This window comes from Petromyzon marinus, chromosome 26, assembly GCF_048934315.1.
Source record: "Petromyzon marinus isolate PM22_M1 ecotype Great Lakes invasive population chromosome 26, UKy_Petmar_22M1.pri1.0, whole genome shotgun sequence".
Taxonomy (NCBI): domain Eukaryota; kingdom Metazoa; phylum Chordata; class Hyperoartia; order Petromyzontiformes; family Petromyzontidae; genus Petromyzon; species Petromyzon marinus.
The window spans coordinates 11,298,011-11,315,945 of record NC_133692.1 but is presented as its reverse complement, the minus strand read 5'-3'; the positions used below and the strand labels follow the sequence as shown (position 1 = coordinate 11,315,945).

General features: G+C 43.0%; 1 protein-coding gene across 11 annotated transcripts in view; it reads right to left on the bottom strand.

Moving 5' to 3' along the window:
- LOC116946270 (ankyrin repeat and fibronectin type-III domain-containing protein 1-like) overlaps positions 1–17,935 on the bottom strand; it is a 264,496-nt gene that overhangs the window by 226,578 nt on the left and 19,983 nt on the right. For 6 of the 11 annotated variants that reach the window (XM_076069931.1, XM_076069932.1, XM_076069929.1 and 3 more), the window contains one exon: positions 12,607–12,720. The exons of 3 other annotated variants lie outside the window; for them this stretch is intronic. In XM_076069931.1, the coding sequence (XP_075926046.1) occupies positions 12,607–12,720 (114 nt within the window). The remainder of the gene's footprint in view (positions 1–12,606; positions 12,721–17,935) is intronic. 2 more of the 11 variants (XM_076069935.1, XM_076069934.1) reach the window with 1 other exon arrangement.

The window sequence follows — 17,935 nt, the reverse complement described above, 5'->3', positions numbered from 1 at the left end:
TGCGGGGTCGGTCGGACACAGGATCAGTTGAGATATTACTCGCGACTGATTTTTAGTATGTGAACCACTTTATCAGCACTCCACCTTTGTGATTCAGCATAGCTAAATAATATATTTTTGCTAAAATAGGTGATGTATATTTAGTGGCGTAAAGCGGTGGCATACTATACAACCAAGAACCCGAGTTCGAGTCCCGGCCACAGCTAACTAGAATCAGGGATGGCGAGTTATATCAAAACCAATACTGGGCCTCCTTCACATTTGTCCTGACCAGGGTAGTGAAGTATGGTTAAAGAGATCCCCATGACTCATACGGTATGAGAAGACCAACATCCAGCATATTATTGAGTGTAAGATATAGTTGTTATGAATTGCAGAAACTAAACTAAAACGAAACTGTTTTTATTTTTCCAGGTAAGGCCCACTGAGCTACATAACCCTTTTTCAGAAGTAACCTGGCCACAAATGATCGCTCAAAGAAGTGGCTCATCACGTGGAAATGTATAGCAGCCAAATACGGTACTCTAAACGTATGTTTCTAAATGTGGAGGGAAAATCGGAGGACCTGGAGAAAAATCCACACGACCACTCGGAGAACATGCAAACTCCAAATATGCAGCAGGCATTAGGGTCGAGATTGAGCACAATCTCCTGCATACCAGGCGAGGTAGTTAACATCTAATTTTCAGCAGGTTTCCTTTCCATTTTAAAATCAACATGCATTTCTTGCCATTTGGCCCGGCGGACAATATTTGCTGCAGCAATCAGTGTGCTGTATGTGAATATGCAGCTATAAAGAGGTACCATTGGTGTCCCTATGTTTGCATTTGTACTGTATATATGGACTATGTACTGTTCATTGTCCTATAGCGCATACCATACACACACAATCCAAATTAGGGCAGAAAACTGCATGCTCTGCTTGGCAGTACAATTAAAAACCATGGTTATTTAATATTGCACTTAACCAATTAAAGGATGCACATTGTCTCATCGATATATCAACATTTTTTGCATAACTGTATGCAGTACGGATAACAATATATTGAGCTGGAGAAAATTACTTTCTTGAAAGCATTGCTTTATGGATTATTTTCTTGTGATGCCTATTAAACTGTAATTTATAGCCAATAAAACGGTGAAGAAATCTTTACATTGACTTGCAGCACAGAGCTGCTGCAGACTGCAATACGAGCTAAAAATAGAACTTGCATTTACACTGCATCTTTAACTAGCTGAAGCACAGCCCAAAGCCTGCCCACTAATTCTAAAACGGATTCTGTGGCACATGAATGGCCAGCTAGCGTTTGCGTTCATAAAAATGTGCCTTTCCTTTTCGGCAGCTATGCGACACATATGTAATGACATGTCCATTTTACACACCCTCTATGTTAACACGCAGAAAGATGATTTGCAGTGCGGCCAATTTTGATCAAATAATAATGCCAAAAGGGGTAGTCTGCTTTGCAATAAAATCGGCCTGGGACAAACCCAGACTCGGCATGCAACAAGGTCATCAATGTCCATAAAGAGAAAAAAAATATCAGGAGAAAATGATACTTCTCAAAATGTTAATCTAATTGCGCTACGAGCATCATGCCAAGCGATGAGGTATCCCACTCGGAATCCAAGCATAGCAGTGCATTGCTCACTGCTAGTGAATGCCCCGTGAAAGGAGACATCAAAGAAATTCCCATAAGATTCATGCCAGGGCCCTCTTGCCAACATGTCAGAATCAGAATATTTATTTAGGCTGGAGGAGGAATCCGATGAGCTATGAAGCTCTTTTTACACATTTGTGCAGTCGGGCTGGATCAGCAAGTTACATGAAGAAATAAAAAAACATTAGAGCAAGATATAGAAAAGGTAAGCAAGTTACTTACAAATAAACACAAATGAATGATAACAGTACTAATTTCACAAGTACAAAAATTCCTGCCCATTTGTCAATATCAAATGCAAGCTTGGGCAGAGCAGCATAACAACAACAGTCCCAGACCACACCAAGACAACACAAAAGTATCATCAGTCGGTGTGGCATCGTTCCATATTTTTGCAGAACTGACCGCACGTGAATTGCAAATTTCAGAATTTTTCTGATTTCATAGGAAATAAAACTCAAAATTTTCATTCCAACAAAAATTGTGGCAAATGAGGGCCAAAATAGTTACGTAACATTAGCCCCAAATGTATGTTACCTATTTAAGACCCAGGATCGGAAGATATTTTTAACTAAAGGATATCAATTCTGGCAATAGCTTGATTATACTGGTTGTAACTGGTAGTTATAAATGTTCATAATAACATTTTTTGGGTTAGATCGCGTTATTTATAAATGTGTTGTAACACTCCACCACCCGACACGGCCAATCAGTAAAAAGTGTGTCACGTTTACAAAAGGCAAATAGTTCTCTACTTTAGCCCACCGGTGTGTTGAAGAGTGAATCCACAACATTTACAGTTTTAGAGTACGACGTTTCGCTGGTAATTACATCCAGCATCATTGGGCAATTTGCCAGAATAGTGAAGACCTCCACCGGCTCCCGATCTGAAATAGAGCAGCAGCAGGGTGACGTCATCATTTAACCCAGAGGTGGAGGGGGGGGGGGTATTGTAATTATATAATAGATTAGTAATCATAACAATTAGCTGATTACTAATCAGTTGTTGATTAGTAATTATTTGTAATGTGTATTATTTAATAACTGAACCCAATCACTATACCCAATCTGGTGCAGAAATCAGAGGTGGCGGGAGAGGGGGGGTATTGTAATTATATAGTACGTTTTGTATTGTTATGTTTGTTCACATTAAAACTGTATTTATTTGGCTGTGTAAGGTGGAGGAGGGTGTATGACACACACCTGGCAATCTCAAGTGGGAATCTGACCCCAAAAAATCTCTATTATGAATTAATAATCAATCCTGTATTTATTTTTTGGGGTTGTCCAAAAGCATCTTTAATGGGTTACATTTAAGAATGTATGCAGACAGAAGTTTTATAAAGCTATCGTTGGGAATAGCCTTATGATAATAATGTGTTGGTATAGACTTTGGTTGAACTGCAGGAACTGAAAGCAATAAATTATTAATGTATTAGTTGTGACAACATTCTCGCCAAGCAGCCTACGCACAACAGAATGCTTACAAAAAACTTCGTGGCCAATAACACTCCCAGCCAGGAAACATAAAGCCACTGGCTGAATTCTTAGAAACCGTTTTCTCAAAGAGTACTATAAAACGTTAACGTTTCTTTTCTAGCAGTAAACATATTTTCAAGGTTTCTCCCCAAGAGGAGTCATTAGTGCTCCTTATTATACTGCATTGGTAAAATCATTGCTTGGACTTTGTGGAAATTGCTTTTCATCTTGAAGGTTCTAATAGTCATGTGTACATATTAATGATTGAGGCAGCCACAATCTCATGTTTAGTGCACTGTGCAATGAACCCTGCGATTTGAGTTTGATTCCCAGCCGTGGCAACCAGCAAGTGGTGTCAGCACTTCTCTTGGGCTTCCACGAGGGTGACTCGGCTTTAAGTGTACCTGGTGTGGTGCGCAAGTGATATCGGAACCGATTCTGGTCCCCCTCCGAGCCAACCCACTCTGGCCAGGGTAGTGAAGTATAGTCAACAACTCACACGACTGACAGTGTTGAAACGCCTTAATACCACAGTGAATTGATGGAATGCTGTAAAATATTATAATTATTATTAATTATGACTGAAAATGAACTAGACATCTTGAACAGTTTTATTTTTTTTCTAAGGAAAGTGGGGATTATGAAAGTGGCTGTTTTGCTTGAACATCCATGAAAGCACAAAATACAAATTCATGAAAACGAAGCTATAATATCCATCATATAGGTTTTTTGGGGGGTTAGATCACGTAAATATAAATGTTGTGTCGTTAAGCCCGCGACCACCCGCCACAGCCAATTAGTAAGGTTTGTCACGTAAACAGAACATGCCAATACATTACTAGTACAGCACACCGGTGTGTTGGAGAGCAAATCCACAACATTTCCAATCCGAGTACGACGTTTCGCCAGGAATTACAACTAGCATCATGACATTGGTCGCGAAAACCTACGTGTTAAATCGAGAGGAAATAATCTCTACACATGGTACCAAGTTTACTGAATAAAAATAAAATCCCTCACCCTGATAATGATTCAACTAATCAATAGGAAAACTGACAGACCGGAGTGCAGGGATGCTGCAGTTGCTTAATTTGCCTTCAAAAGAGAGGGCTCTTTTATATAAATTGTAGTGGATACGAATAAGGCCCTCTTGCCCAACCCAAGGGAGTCCTACTGCAAAAATATATATATATATAATTAATTAGAAACGACATCTGCATACGTACAAATGATATATCACGTGAATAAAGGTGCGTGTGTATGGAGGGGCTTCATGCATTGCTGGATTGAGAATGGCTGAAATATAAATATAGATTTCATGAAGGCAACAAACCACGTGTGAGATGGCATGCCAAATTATACGCACTGTCAAATAAAACAACATCTTGCAAATGAGTACCACATTCCCGCATGACATATATACTTGTGTATTTCATTTATTCTAGACGTCAGAAAATATCTTCTCACGTTGCCTTGAATAGGTGACATCTCCTCTTGTATGTCTAATAAGCACATTGTTACTTTCTAATACCTACATTCTGTTACTTTCTAATAAACACATTCTGCCAGTTTCTAATAAAACACATTCTGCCACTTTCTAATATGTACATTAAGTTACTTTACTTGTGCAGTCTCCACGTGACTGTTCCACTTTTGTGAATGTTTTTATATATATAATTTTCAAATCTTTGTTGTTTATGCCTCGGTTTGTGATAGCTTGAATAACAATTTAGATTTTTTTTTCATAGACCAAAGGCTTGAAATAATGGTATTTTATATGTTTTGGTCTTTTCTAGATAGAGAGTATACATATGGTGAATAATAGACAGTTCATATGCCTGTCTTGCTCAAAAAACCTTTTTTCGCAATAACATATGGATCTTTATTGTTTTTATTTTCTCCAATTCATGTTCTCACTATTTTCCCAATAATGTCATAAGCCTCCGGTGTATTCAATACTTTATTCAGTATATTCATCTCTTTTTTACATCCATTTTTCAGACTCTCTGGTTTCAAACAAAGTGCAATTTTTTGTGCAGTTATTACATTGTAAAAAGAGATGACATCCAATTTATCACTTTGCTTCAGTAGACATTCGAATCAATTGCTTTGCAATAGTCTAAAATTAGCTACCTGCTGGCCTAGATATACGATGTTAGCTGCCTTTTTTTTGCTCTTGTGATTATCTTTGTGCTATGCTGAAGTGCAAGCTGCATTGCCCGCTCTGATTGCTTCCTGCGACATTGAGGCCGGTATTGTAATTTGGGTTTGTCAATTATAAACAAGTCAATCTCCCTTGGCTTTCTCCACGTCCGTTTTCCATAAAATCCTTCCTCGTGAGAGATGTGTTCATTATATTTACGTCCTTGTTGGCTGACAACTCTCATTGACCTTTTTCCCTCCTCGCTCCAATGCTAAACTTACCAATCGTCCTCTCATCTCCTCACCGTTTACGTATGTAGGGTAATAGCGCTGGCTGGTGGAGAGCGGCAGCAGCTGTGGTGGACAGACAGTACACACGCCGGTGAGCGTGAGCACGGATGTGTTGGCAGAGCGGAGGAACTAAGGCAAGGGTCACGGAGGACCTCATCTGGATGCCTCTGGAACCTGCTAGAGGGTTCGAGAAGGGAGGCGCGGTCAGGGCGGAGCCAGGCCACACTGAGAGCATAAAAGGAGCCGAGAGGGGGGGGAGCTCGAGGCTGCCGGTTCTGGGAGTGGACTCGTCTCGTCGTCATCGTCGTCTCGTCGCCGTCGACGCTCAACGTCTCCGCTAGATGTTGCGCTGCGAAGGAGAGCAGTTGGCTATCTCAGTCAGCGTCGTCAGTGTTAGACGGCTGGTGTTGTGTACAGGCTGGGCTGAGCTACTGTGGAGAGTGTGTGGACGAGACCGTGGAAGTTATTAATAAAGAAGGTGCCTCCTAGAAACTCTGTCTCTCAATCGTTGACACTCACATACTTTGACATTAAAGTCACCCATTATAATGTCACGGAAATTTAAAACGAAACATTCAAGAAGATGTCAAAGGTTGGGCTGAGGATGAACATGAGCAAAAAAGAGTGATGTACAACAAGTTAACTTAACAATGTATCCTCATGGTGGTACCCCGGGTTACCAAATAATACTAACTGGCCGAGGCAATTAAATATTTTATTTCTGGGACACTATTTTTTTCCAGGGGTGTTACTTAACTCCGCGACTGGGGTACCAAACAATCCGACATCAGTGCCACACTCCACGATGTCGAAACGCAGCGAGGACGATTGTGCTGAAACCCTGAACGCTCGTACGCACCATAGTGGTGCGTCGTGTACAGCTCGTCGAGATGAGTCGATTGCCGCATCGTCGACCATCAACAGACTAAAAGTGACTGCATCACGGACATTATGCGAGAGCCGGGGTATCGCCATAGGGTTCAAATGGAGATATCTTTTGCAGTGGCATAACTGGAAAATACATGAAAGTATGTGTACATAAATATGCACGTATGTTGAACTTCTTTCGCACCGTACATAGCCAACCATGCCAATTGGAGGTCTGGGGAAAGGGGCAACGTTCCTAAAGGTCACCCGAATTTAAAATAATAAAACTGAATAATGAAAAGCAAGATTACAATGAGGAAAGTGTCGTCTTTGCTTTAAGCAGCGCGTACTTACTTGGATCCAAAACAAGAACACCGACGAATACAATGGTATAGGAATGGAAGAGACCACTAAGTCGTACTGTGAATGACGCCGAGACAGAAAGAGGAGCGCACACAGATCAAGGAAAGAACGCACGCCATAGAGACGCCACATTACTGACCACTGGGGAACGTACGTGGGTTCTTAGCTGGGTCTGTTGTTGTTACGCTAGACTCGTGAGAAAGTGACATCCGAAGGAGGGAAAACCTCCCGCGGAGACGTGAAGATTGAGACCAGCTCACGTGCAGGAGCTACATGGCGACATGGTTTTCATCGAAGATGACGACGACTTCGTGAGGCCGTCATCCAGCAGTGGATGGATAATGGCTGACGTCGATAAGTATTTCTCAAACTGGAAGTGCATCGGCATTTCGTTTTTATTCAGCTAATCGTTTTCGTACGTCAAAACATTTGCGGCCTATGCGTTCTAATAAGTTCTTGAGGCCATTCGGCATTGTTTTGTTGTCATTTAAAACTCCTGTACGATCAAGCGCGGAAAAGACGCTTGCGTGCGAGGCTCTTGTGTTTTAATGTCTGATAGAATGTCACCAGAGGTGGCCATATGATTGAAACAGGTTGGAGATCGCACACCGGATGTTGAGCTGCTTGTATCTTATCAGGTTTCCCTAAGCACACCATTATCACGAAGGGACATTTTGACTAACCTGTGCATATACTTATTCATATAACTACATGGCAAGGCGTGTGACAACACGGGGTTTTATTGACGAAATAGAATTGTTAAAGCCACTAAATTCATCAATTCATGTTTGACACTTATTACAAATGAATGCTGAAGCATGGGCAAGGTTCTTAACCCCCAACCGCATCTGTCAACCCAGGAGTACAACAAATGGGTATTCCGCATTTGTCGATCAGCAGGTCGTATGTGGTGGCTTCACATATGGGTACCACCCACCTCTTTTAACATTTCTGCCCAGCGTGGAAGATTAGGCCCAACATCCTCTCATGGAGCTCTCTAGGGCAGCCTCGAGCAGAGGAGGCTCTCCCTCCAGCAATGGTGGGAGTAATACAATGCAGGGCTGCACATTTACCTAATTTTACCTCCAGCATAGATACATTATCTGATTTATATGTAGGTAAGTGGAGCAAACAAAGGTTGGATTTTTTCCCCCAGCCACAACACACAAAACTATAATACGAGAGATTGTATAATTTAAATGAATCACAACCTCATATCGTGACAGTTCATTCAATAACTGGGAGGGGAAGAAATCCTCCAAATGCTGAACTATGGTATTCACTATTACTCAACATATACTTTGAAAAAGTTAACGTTTGAAAAATAAATATTGTTCGTAACATCCAAGCGTGGTTTGCTGTGGCATTGCGCGTAAAAAGAGTTTTGCATTAAAATATAGACTTACATGTAACACTGCGAAGAATTAATGTAATTCATAATTAGATTTTAAGTGGCCTCCTGCAAGCACTTATATATCTTGTATGATAATGCAATTTATTTTCCAAAGATGCACGTTTTAATATCACCTACCAGGCTTATCTGTTAATCCACAGAGAACCATGCTAGTGTTCCAGTGGCTCTATGATGTCATGGTCAGGATAGAGTCAATTTCACATTGTATTATTTATACACAATTAGAGTATTAACTGGCAGTCTAATGGAAACGCTGTGCATTATTAAATGTATGCTTTTATTTTCTTAACGTAAAGTATTTCCCCAGTTTTGAAATGTCTGCCAAGTGTGGTACACAAAACGTGTACATGTACAGCACCTTTATCAATCCACTGCTGGATCGGGGCCTCCCCATGCTGCGTACGTCTTGGGGGTTATTTGACTATACTTCACCATGCCGGTCAGTGCGGGTTGGTGAATTGGGGAGCGCAAAGACGTGGGAGCATAGTATGTATGTACGCTGAACTTCTTTCGCACCGTACTTAGCCAACCGTGCTACAACAACAAAAATGTCAGCACTTGCCCTCGGCTGTCCACAACGTAGCCTTGCAGCTACCTTGTGGACAGTTCGTTTGCTGTCCTTCCCCCGCACCTCCGATTATCACGGCACGGTGCAAAAGAAGTGCGGCATACATACATAGGTCTCCTTCATCGGTCATCATCCCTTCTGGCTATGTGTCCTGCCCACGGCCACTTACTTTCCTGAATAGTCAAAGCAATGTCTTTAATATTATGGAAGCGTGTGTGTATATATTTGCATGTTAACATGATACTGCAAAACCATAAGGCGCATTGAAGCTGCGGACTATTCGTGATATTGCGCCGTTTTATAAATGTAAACTCTAGAGAGCGCTCCCTCTAGAGGAAATGCCTAGAATGCCTTGTTTTGGCTCTATATCTAAGAGACCTTTACTCATAAGGAAAAGGTCACATGTTTGGCATAAGCTGTCAAAACTCTGGCTACTCACCAGCGAAACGTCATACTCGAATAGTAAATGTTGTGGGTTTACTTTCCAACTCACCGGAGTGCTGAAGTTGTAACTAATTTTGGTGTTTTGTTTACGTGACAAACCTTACTCATTGGCTGTGTCTGGTGGTGGCGGGTTTCACGACGCATTTATATTTACGCGATCTAACCCAAAACAATGTATTGATAATATTAGTCGCTAAAGCATACTACGTGTTCAACTGATGTTAACATCATTCGTCTGTGCTAAATGACCCTGTGCTGCATGTCCCCTATACCCCCCATCACCCAGAGTCATGCGAATGCCCAGCAAGATGCAGCATTAGATTGACAAAGTGAACCTCATTATTAATATCATTCTTCAGTACAATTCCCTCAATCAAAAGTCTGATCTGAGCAAATTGCAACTCAAAAAAGATATAACAATCACGAGAAATTAACCGGTGTATTTTGACAGCAAATTATTTTTTGGATGGTATAAATATGTCCGCTCGTTAATTTTAAAAAAATCAATTAAAGAAACAATCAAGCAGTGCTCTGCGTGAGACTCGCATCGCATTGCATTGGACAGATCATGTGACCACAAATGCATTGCTACATCAATAAGCTCACTTGCGTGCGATGGCGTACAATGTACACGCGTATTGTTTGTAGCTATTTTCACCTTTGACTGCACAGAGGTATTCGAGATCGTGGTATAATTTGTCACGGGGTGCACCGTGACCGATGAAAGTTACGACAACAAGCAAGGGGAGAAAAGCAAACATGTTTAGAGTAATTGTTTTTTTTTAACATGCATTGGACGCTGTGAATGCAGTTCTTTACGTGTAATATTGTTTTCATGTTTTTTTTTTCAAGAGTTGAAACATTTGAAGACTTGCGGTGTTTTTAAGCAGGGAATTAGTTTTGTTTTTATAGACATTTCCCACAGGATGGGTGGTATCAAACATAAACCCATCACGATAAAGGCTGTATTATTGGAGAAAACACTTTTCATATGTGGGTGGAGTGCGGATTAATAATTTAATTGTGATGCGAGTCGTGTTTGTGTAACGTTGTTCCAGTATGTAGAACTGTAGAGATGTGCGTCGTTCACTTCTAACATACCAAGCTCTCAACCACCTTGCTCCTGCCTCCCTCAGAGAGACGTTGCACCCAAATGTCCCCCTCAAGGTTTCTAAGATCTCGGGATGCAGATCTCCTCTGCGTTCCCAGGTCATAGAGGCTTAGGTCAATGGGCGACCGACCTTCTTCCCGAGTGGGCCCCAGACTTTGGAACAACTTGTCCACGATATCTCAGAGTATCCCTGAGTCTGTGGACATTTTCTTTAAAACGGGTCCTAAAACTTATTTACACACTACTGTTTATTCAACTATTATTATTTATTCAGAAAATGGCTCTCAGGATTTTGGTTTGTTGTTATTATTACGCTGAGTGCTTGATGCCGTGTCTCGTGCAGTGATTTGAGAGACTCGATTAAATGCGCTTTTTATAGGTTCTATTATTATTACTGTTCTAAACTGCACTGCTACATGCACCTTCACGCGTCTGCACGTGGCATGCACGCTTTCCATAGTTCAATGTGAACCGATAAAAAACTTGCGTAGTTGTTGTGATCACACAAATATCATTTTGGACGTATATTTTGACCGAACACAACGCATGTAGGACTTCTTCCCTCGCCGTACGTAGTCAACCATCCTAACCACACTTCAAGATGCATTTGTATACGCGTTCACATGCATGCAAATATAAACACAATTGATTCATGTACAGCTGTTGAAATCATGTATTCGCCGTCATATCTCGTTAAATGTATATATGTTTTGCCTTTGCACATTCAATGCCGAACGTGTCCTATCCGCCAGATGAAAGCACAGTGCATGGGTGTGTATTTTTAGACTAATAAAACACACCTCACCAGAGATTTGTGCTACACAACAACCAGTGCTTGCTTTTTAATTAATGGAAGCAAACAGAAATGGGTGCGTGGGTTAAGTCTCAATATAGAAGGCCTGGTTCATTATTAGATAAAAAAAATATATATATGGGTGTTTTGGCAACTGTTAGTCCCATCTGGCAAAGATGAAGTATATATTCTGTATGAAATTAACTTACTGCTTCAGGAGATCTTACGCCGATTAAATACTGTCACATTTTATCCAGGTATGATTTTGTTTTACCATCGCATCTTCCCAACCCTCTGGAAGAGGGAATATAATTGGACTCTTCGCAGCATCTTCATCGTATACATGCAACGCTATCGAATAAGTGTACATGCACGTGTGGTTGTTCATGCTATAATTCACATTGTTTTAATGCACCCTCTATGTGATCTAGCGAGCGCCTAAGACACTGCAGTAGCATCAATGGAATACAATTTTCAAGATAAAACAGCAATGTGAATTTGAGGCATTGTACATTGCAATGACATGCAAAAGCAACAACGTAAATATAACGCTGCAGCTAACTCCGATTTTTTTTTTAAAGACACACATTTTGTGCTAGGTAATATTCTACATTTAAAACCACTGCCAATTATCCCGAGGTCAGTGCCAATCCAAGCGAGGTACGTCAAGGTTAGAGGTCACAGTAATGCTGATGCTTCCAAACTTCACTGTTCAGCAAAAACACATCGGACATCACGAACTCAGTAAAACCATTGGTAGTTTTGGGACGATACCTTGGAAGCAACTGTGGCTGTAGCAACATTGACAACTGAGGGAGGCACACCTTGACAACCTCATTGCAGTAGCTCCAGCCATGGATCATAAAGGGCCAGGTCAGACGCAGTTCACACATGCTGACAGTGATTCACCGAATCTAGCTACGCTTAAACTAAACTATTTTATTTACTAAGTGAAGCCCAGTCAGCTATTAGCTCTTTGTCAGAGGGGACCTGGCTGCACGTGACAGTTCATCAAAGTGGTTTATATCATCATCATCACACATGGGATTTTATAATAAACTAAAATGCATGTTTCTAAATGTGCAAGTCAAAACCAGAGGACCTGGAGAATAATTCAAGCGACCACCAGGGCGAGAGAGAACACACGACCTCCAAATATACAGCAGTCAGGGTGGGGATAGAACCCACCACACCTCCCGTGTATGCATGTCGAACTTCCTTCTCACCGTATGTGGCCAACCGTGCTAATCGGAGGCACGGAGGAACGGACAAACAAACTAAACACGAAAAAAAAGTTCTGAAGAAGTGAGTTTCCAATCGGGAGGGCGTTGAGCATCCCAGACCGGCCGCAGAAGCACGTCTGAAAGCGTAGCAGGCGAGGGCCCTAGCATCTCCTCGACCACCGCGGCAACCCCCGTGCCGCAGCCGTACGGCTCGCTGCCGAGCCCCAAGGCGGCTGGCCTCGACACTCACCTCGCGTCCCTGCCGCTGCGCCGCTGCGCCCCGCCACGGACAGTGCGCGCCTTGCGAATGCGCTCGCCGCCCCGGTCCCCAGAGGTTAACACCTCGGCGAGCACTTCCACGCTGCTGCCGGGTTGGTTGTGCGTCGGACAAGTCACCAAGGCAGGGAGCAAGGGTGTTAGCGTCATGGGGAGTGGGAGAGAGAGAGAGAGAGGAAGAGAGCACCGGGTTGGATTGCACATCTGGGAGAAATCGGAATGGCTGGTAAGGCAGTGGGCAACGTGAAAACACGCACGTTCTGGAATAAGCAACAGCGAAAGCTTTAATCTGTTCGTCCGCTTAACCTCTCCATCCACGATCTCCTGAATGTGGGGATGAGTTGACAAGAAGGCCGAGTGATTTTGCACTTGCTATTATGTCCTGCATTGCATTGGGTGGACATGCAGGAGGTGAACATCACTGGCTTTGTGGATGCCGGTATTTTTTTTTGTTAAACATGGCCAGCTTTCCCACCTGATGACGGGACGCTTGTGTTGCACCCGAAACGTCGTGATTTATCTTATACCCACGTGACTTTACCGAAAGAACCTTGTAAATGCAACATCTGTGATAAAGTCCCACATTTACTCACAAGGCTTTGTGCCGACACAGCCATTACTAATAAAGTCACTGGTGCAAGGCTCACAGAATTAACCTCCACAATGTTTCTCCTCACAATCCACGTTGTGTGCAAATCAATGAAAAATGGCCATTATTTTTGCCCCCCTTTGGATTAATTAAAAAAGACCGCCCAAGATCTAACCACTGTTGGATGAAGCCATCTCCAAGCAGTGCCAATCTCTCACGGTGCAAAGATCCCATCTTGCTCCTGTACATGGGCCGAATTCATTCATCTCGCTCCACAGCAAACATCCGCTCAGTGCTGTTTGCGTCTTTTATTTGCCTGCCACTCTGCCATGAGTCTGAACGATGTGATCCACCAACTCCCACTTACTTCTCTCAACAGTCCTATATGATGTTTATAACTTTGCATGTGTTCCCTAATCCACGTCTTCCTCTTCCTGTCTCTCGGCATAATCCCAAGCATTCACCTCTCCTTGAGCACGGTGGTCAGCCATTGTTGCCTTCATAAAGCTCAGCTTCGCATCGCGTCCGAGATCCGGTGATATCGCGCACATTCTGGTTGATTTAATCATAGGCTTATGACATCCAATATATGACATTGTTACAGAGTCATTGTAGCATTGCATAAATCACAAATAGAGGAGACTTGCAGTCACCTAACAACATTAATGTTAAAGTCTCTGAATTATATAAACACTTACACAAGCACAATCCTTGAAGGGAGTGCAACGAAATGGCCACTGCAGACAAGCAGCTATGGGCATCAATTTCCAATTCATTTTATATTCGAATGCATGACAGGACACGCAGAGGGAGTGGTGCGGAAGTGGCAAGCAATTACTAAATGTGCACAAGAGCCAGATGACTCGAGGTCACCCGCGGTGCTGTTAACAAGGGCACTTTATCAGAGGTGAATCATAAATGCATCATCCTTTAACCCTTTCTCCGATGGCAATGTGTTCCAGTCAGTGCAGCCTACTGTACGATCATGCACGGGCATTGTCTACGTGACCAGAATGTCGATGCACGTCCCGCGTTCGCAGGATATTGCTTCGTTGGTGGAAAGTTTTTGGACGCTTTACAGAGCCAAGGCGTTATGAAATGGCAATAAAAATGAAGCGTCAACAATTCAAAACGTCACTTTTTTGCCTTCGTCAGAGCGGGCATGGTTAGTAACATGGTTAATGCTTCATGAGAACCGTTATCCATGGCAGCTCCTAACTTCTGACATCTGATCAACGAGTGCTGTCGTAGTCACCCCCTGCTGTTGCGATTGGAATAGATTTTTTTCAACCCGATTTACGTCATTCGCAAAATCGCTGTCATTTGTCACAATTAGTCATTTAATATGGGGATTGGACGCAAATTAGTCCCTGGCATCGTTTGAACCGTATACGATTGTATTTTTTTATTGTAAGCGAGGACAGGATATGGACATTGCCCTTTGTGGGGGTTTCGTCCCTCGGTTCGTGACAGGAGACATTTCTACCAACGATATCGAGTGCGCAACAATGTTTACCCAACGGACAATGCAATAAAAATGGAGGCTTGCTGCACGACCAACATTGGAGTAATTGTCGTGCACTTATCCGTCCACCATGGATGGAGCAGTGGTGTAGTGTCGGCACGCTGCGCTAGGAATCCCGCAACCCGAGTTTGATTCCGAGCCATGGCTAACATCAGCCCCCTAGTTCGCCAACCTGCACCAACCAACCTGGCCAATTTTATTCAAACAACCCCAATGACCAAACATGGCGTGGGAGGCCTTCATCCAGCAGTGGATTGAGAAAATGCTGTAAATCATGTTTCATTATTTAATTTTCCTTGTACATCAAGGAGACGGGAGCCGACATGGTGTAGTGGTTAGCCCACTGGGCTTGTAATCCAGAAGTCGATGGGGTGCAAGTTTCTCAAATCCCCGTCGCCACCGCTGCCCACCCAGCAGTGTACACGGCGGGGGTGACGCTTGGTTATGCCCACCGATGCCCACGCATCTGGCCAACGTGGAAAGGTAAACCAAACACCCTCGCGAGAGAGTTACCTCTCGTGGAGGTCCCACCGCCCGCGGTGGCGGAGCGGAAACAGTTCTGCGGCTGCATCTTTACCTCCCTACCAAGAAGAGCCGTAAAACATCTCCGTTTATTGCTTCTCACAAGCGTCGGATTTCTCTTTTTTTTTCCTCGACACGGAAGGCCGTGCGCGCAGCCAATAGGCAGGCGACTCGCCCCCGGCGAGGTCAGCGCTCGATGTTGAAGCCAGTGGAAACGGAAGTTCGAGAGAGGGACGATTGCTCCCCAGCGGGAACTCCGCAGCGAGCCGCGGCCAGGAGACCGTGTCGCCAATTGGACATTTGCGGGCGGCGTAATGAGGATGTGCGGCTCAGCCGTTCGGCGTGTGGAGTCGGGTGAATGTGTTCAAGTTAATGGGAAGCGGCAAGTCCTTGGCCTAGGTAATATGTCCCACTGGTAACGCAGTGTGGCTGCGATAAAGATCACAAATGATTGCTGCACTGCTGCCGATTTCAATGCAAAGTCAAAGTTATTTATTGCTCAAATGAGCAATGAAATTGTGCCCGTCGACTGTTTACAGCACTGAGCCGGTGGCGGAAATTCCACATTCTTATGGTGGGGGAAATATCCATGAAACAACCAGTGGTGACTTTCCCACAACGTGTTCCTATTTTATTGACCCCGAAGTGATGATGGTATAAGTGAGCCCGACCCTCCGATTTGGAGTCGCTGTCTCTTACACCAAACCACCTGGCCGGGTGTAATAATCATCGCTGTAATTAATCTTTGCTATAATTATTCCACTCGGTATTATCACCATTTCTGAAAATAAAAATGGAGGCACCATGCCATGCTTGAGGTATTACATTTTTTGTAAAGGTTTAGTAATTGGTCAGCTAACTTTGTTCCAAAAATTGGTTAAACTTCTTTAGTTATATTTTGATTTAAAGCTTTCGTGACTGCAGGGATTCATATTCTTGGTTCTTTTGGTAAAGTTACGTAAAAGGGAAACAATAAAATAATAAAAATGTCAGTTATACCATCTGGACCAGGAGCTTTCCCCTTTTCACACTGCGAAGGGCATAATTTAATTATTCAGGTGTGACAAATATGTCATAGTCATTGTAACTACCAATATAGAATAGCGTCAATCATGAATTTCACATCGTGAGCCGATATAATTCCCGGTCACGGCTACACAAATGGGCAGTGATATCTGAACCTGTATTTAGAGCTTCTTTTACCAGCCTGCACCTAACCAGCATGGTAAAGTATGGTCAAACAAACCCAGATGAATGACTCGCCATGTCAGGCAGCGTCTTCATCCAGCAGTGGAGTAACAAAATGGCTGTGAACTATTATTCTCGTGACAAATGTTGTCGCTGTACGGCATTCAAGTGTGATCAATTCCACATGGGATTTTATTCTTTTTTTAAAGCGCATGCAATAAAAAATGGTGCAGATATTGCGTTGATATTTACGTACGTTGTATATTTACTGCCCTTAATAAGTAAATGTATTATTCATCTATCGAATGTATAAATCATCCCCAGCTGAATTGGTTTGGAGTAATAAAGTGCAGCGGACCTCGGCTTAAAAAAAAATCGGCTCTATCCAACGCAGTGGAAATGAGCTGCAATGCAATTTCCTACAGCCAGTTCTTCGTATCGCAGATGTTGATGTCGAGAAACAACTATAATTTAGCAATTTGGTGGTTGAGCCAGATCAATGCATTTCCAGTAGCAGAGTGTATCACTGCGACAATGCCTCCTCCACATCTGTGAGTAGGGCATTGAAGATGGCAGCCTTCAAGCGGGCCCACTCTGTTAAGTGAGAAATCACGACCAATGTCATCATCATCAACCCGTTGACCGAACATGGATCAACAATCGCCTGGTTTCCAGAGCAACAACTACAGCCACTATCAGTGCTGTACTGCATACAGGGTGATCTATTAATAGATGCCTCACTGAGTTATAATAGACCTACTTTCATCTCAACAGGCGAGTTCATATTATATTGTGAACGAAATTGATCTGTGTCTTACAGAGGATAGTGTTAAATTATATTTAACGAGTGCATTGAAATTTGTTGCAGAAAATGTAGAGGCTTTGCAATTAAGTCAAATTTTCTCGTTAAACAATAACATCTTCCAATTGTTTTCGCGGGGTATCTATAAATTGACCGTCACGTATTTGCAGTGTCCAGTGATGAATATTGTTTACCGACGCACACAAAAAAATCAATATGGCATCAAACGAGCGAGAGCCTCGAGTACCCAATAATAATACATTTGTCCAGACTCTTGTCAATCCCCTGCTGCATGAGGGGAGGCTGTTTAACCATGATTCCTTGCAAAAATTAGTGACGTCTGACAAAGGTGGAGTGCCCAAGACCCATAGGAGAGAGTTCACTCCTCGTTTGCCGTTGCTGGGAATTGAGCCGGGGCACCTCTCTGTCTGTCCACGCGATAGCAGCACCACGAATACGGCAGAGCCACTCCGCTCTATTTTCACTCGCAGTGTTTGAGAGCGATTCGGAGGAATATCACATCGATTCCCGCGTCAATTATTTGTGCCGTTCTAAAGTGCTCCCACCGCTAACTCACCCACAAAACATCTCGCCGCACAACGTTTTTATATTCAAAAGAAAACGCCCAAGTGTGCACCGCGTACACCATATTTTTGTTTTAAGGCTTTTATTGGCTG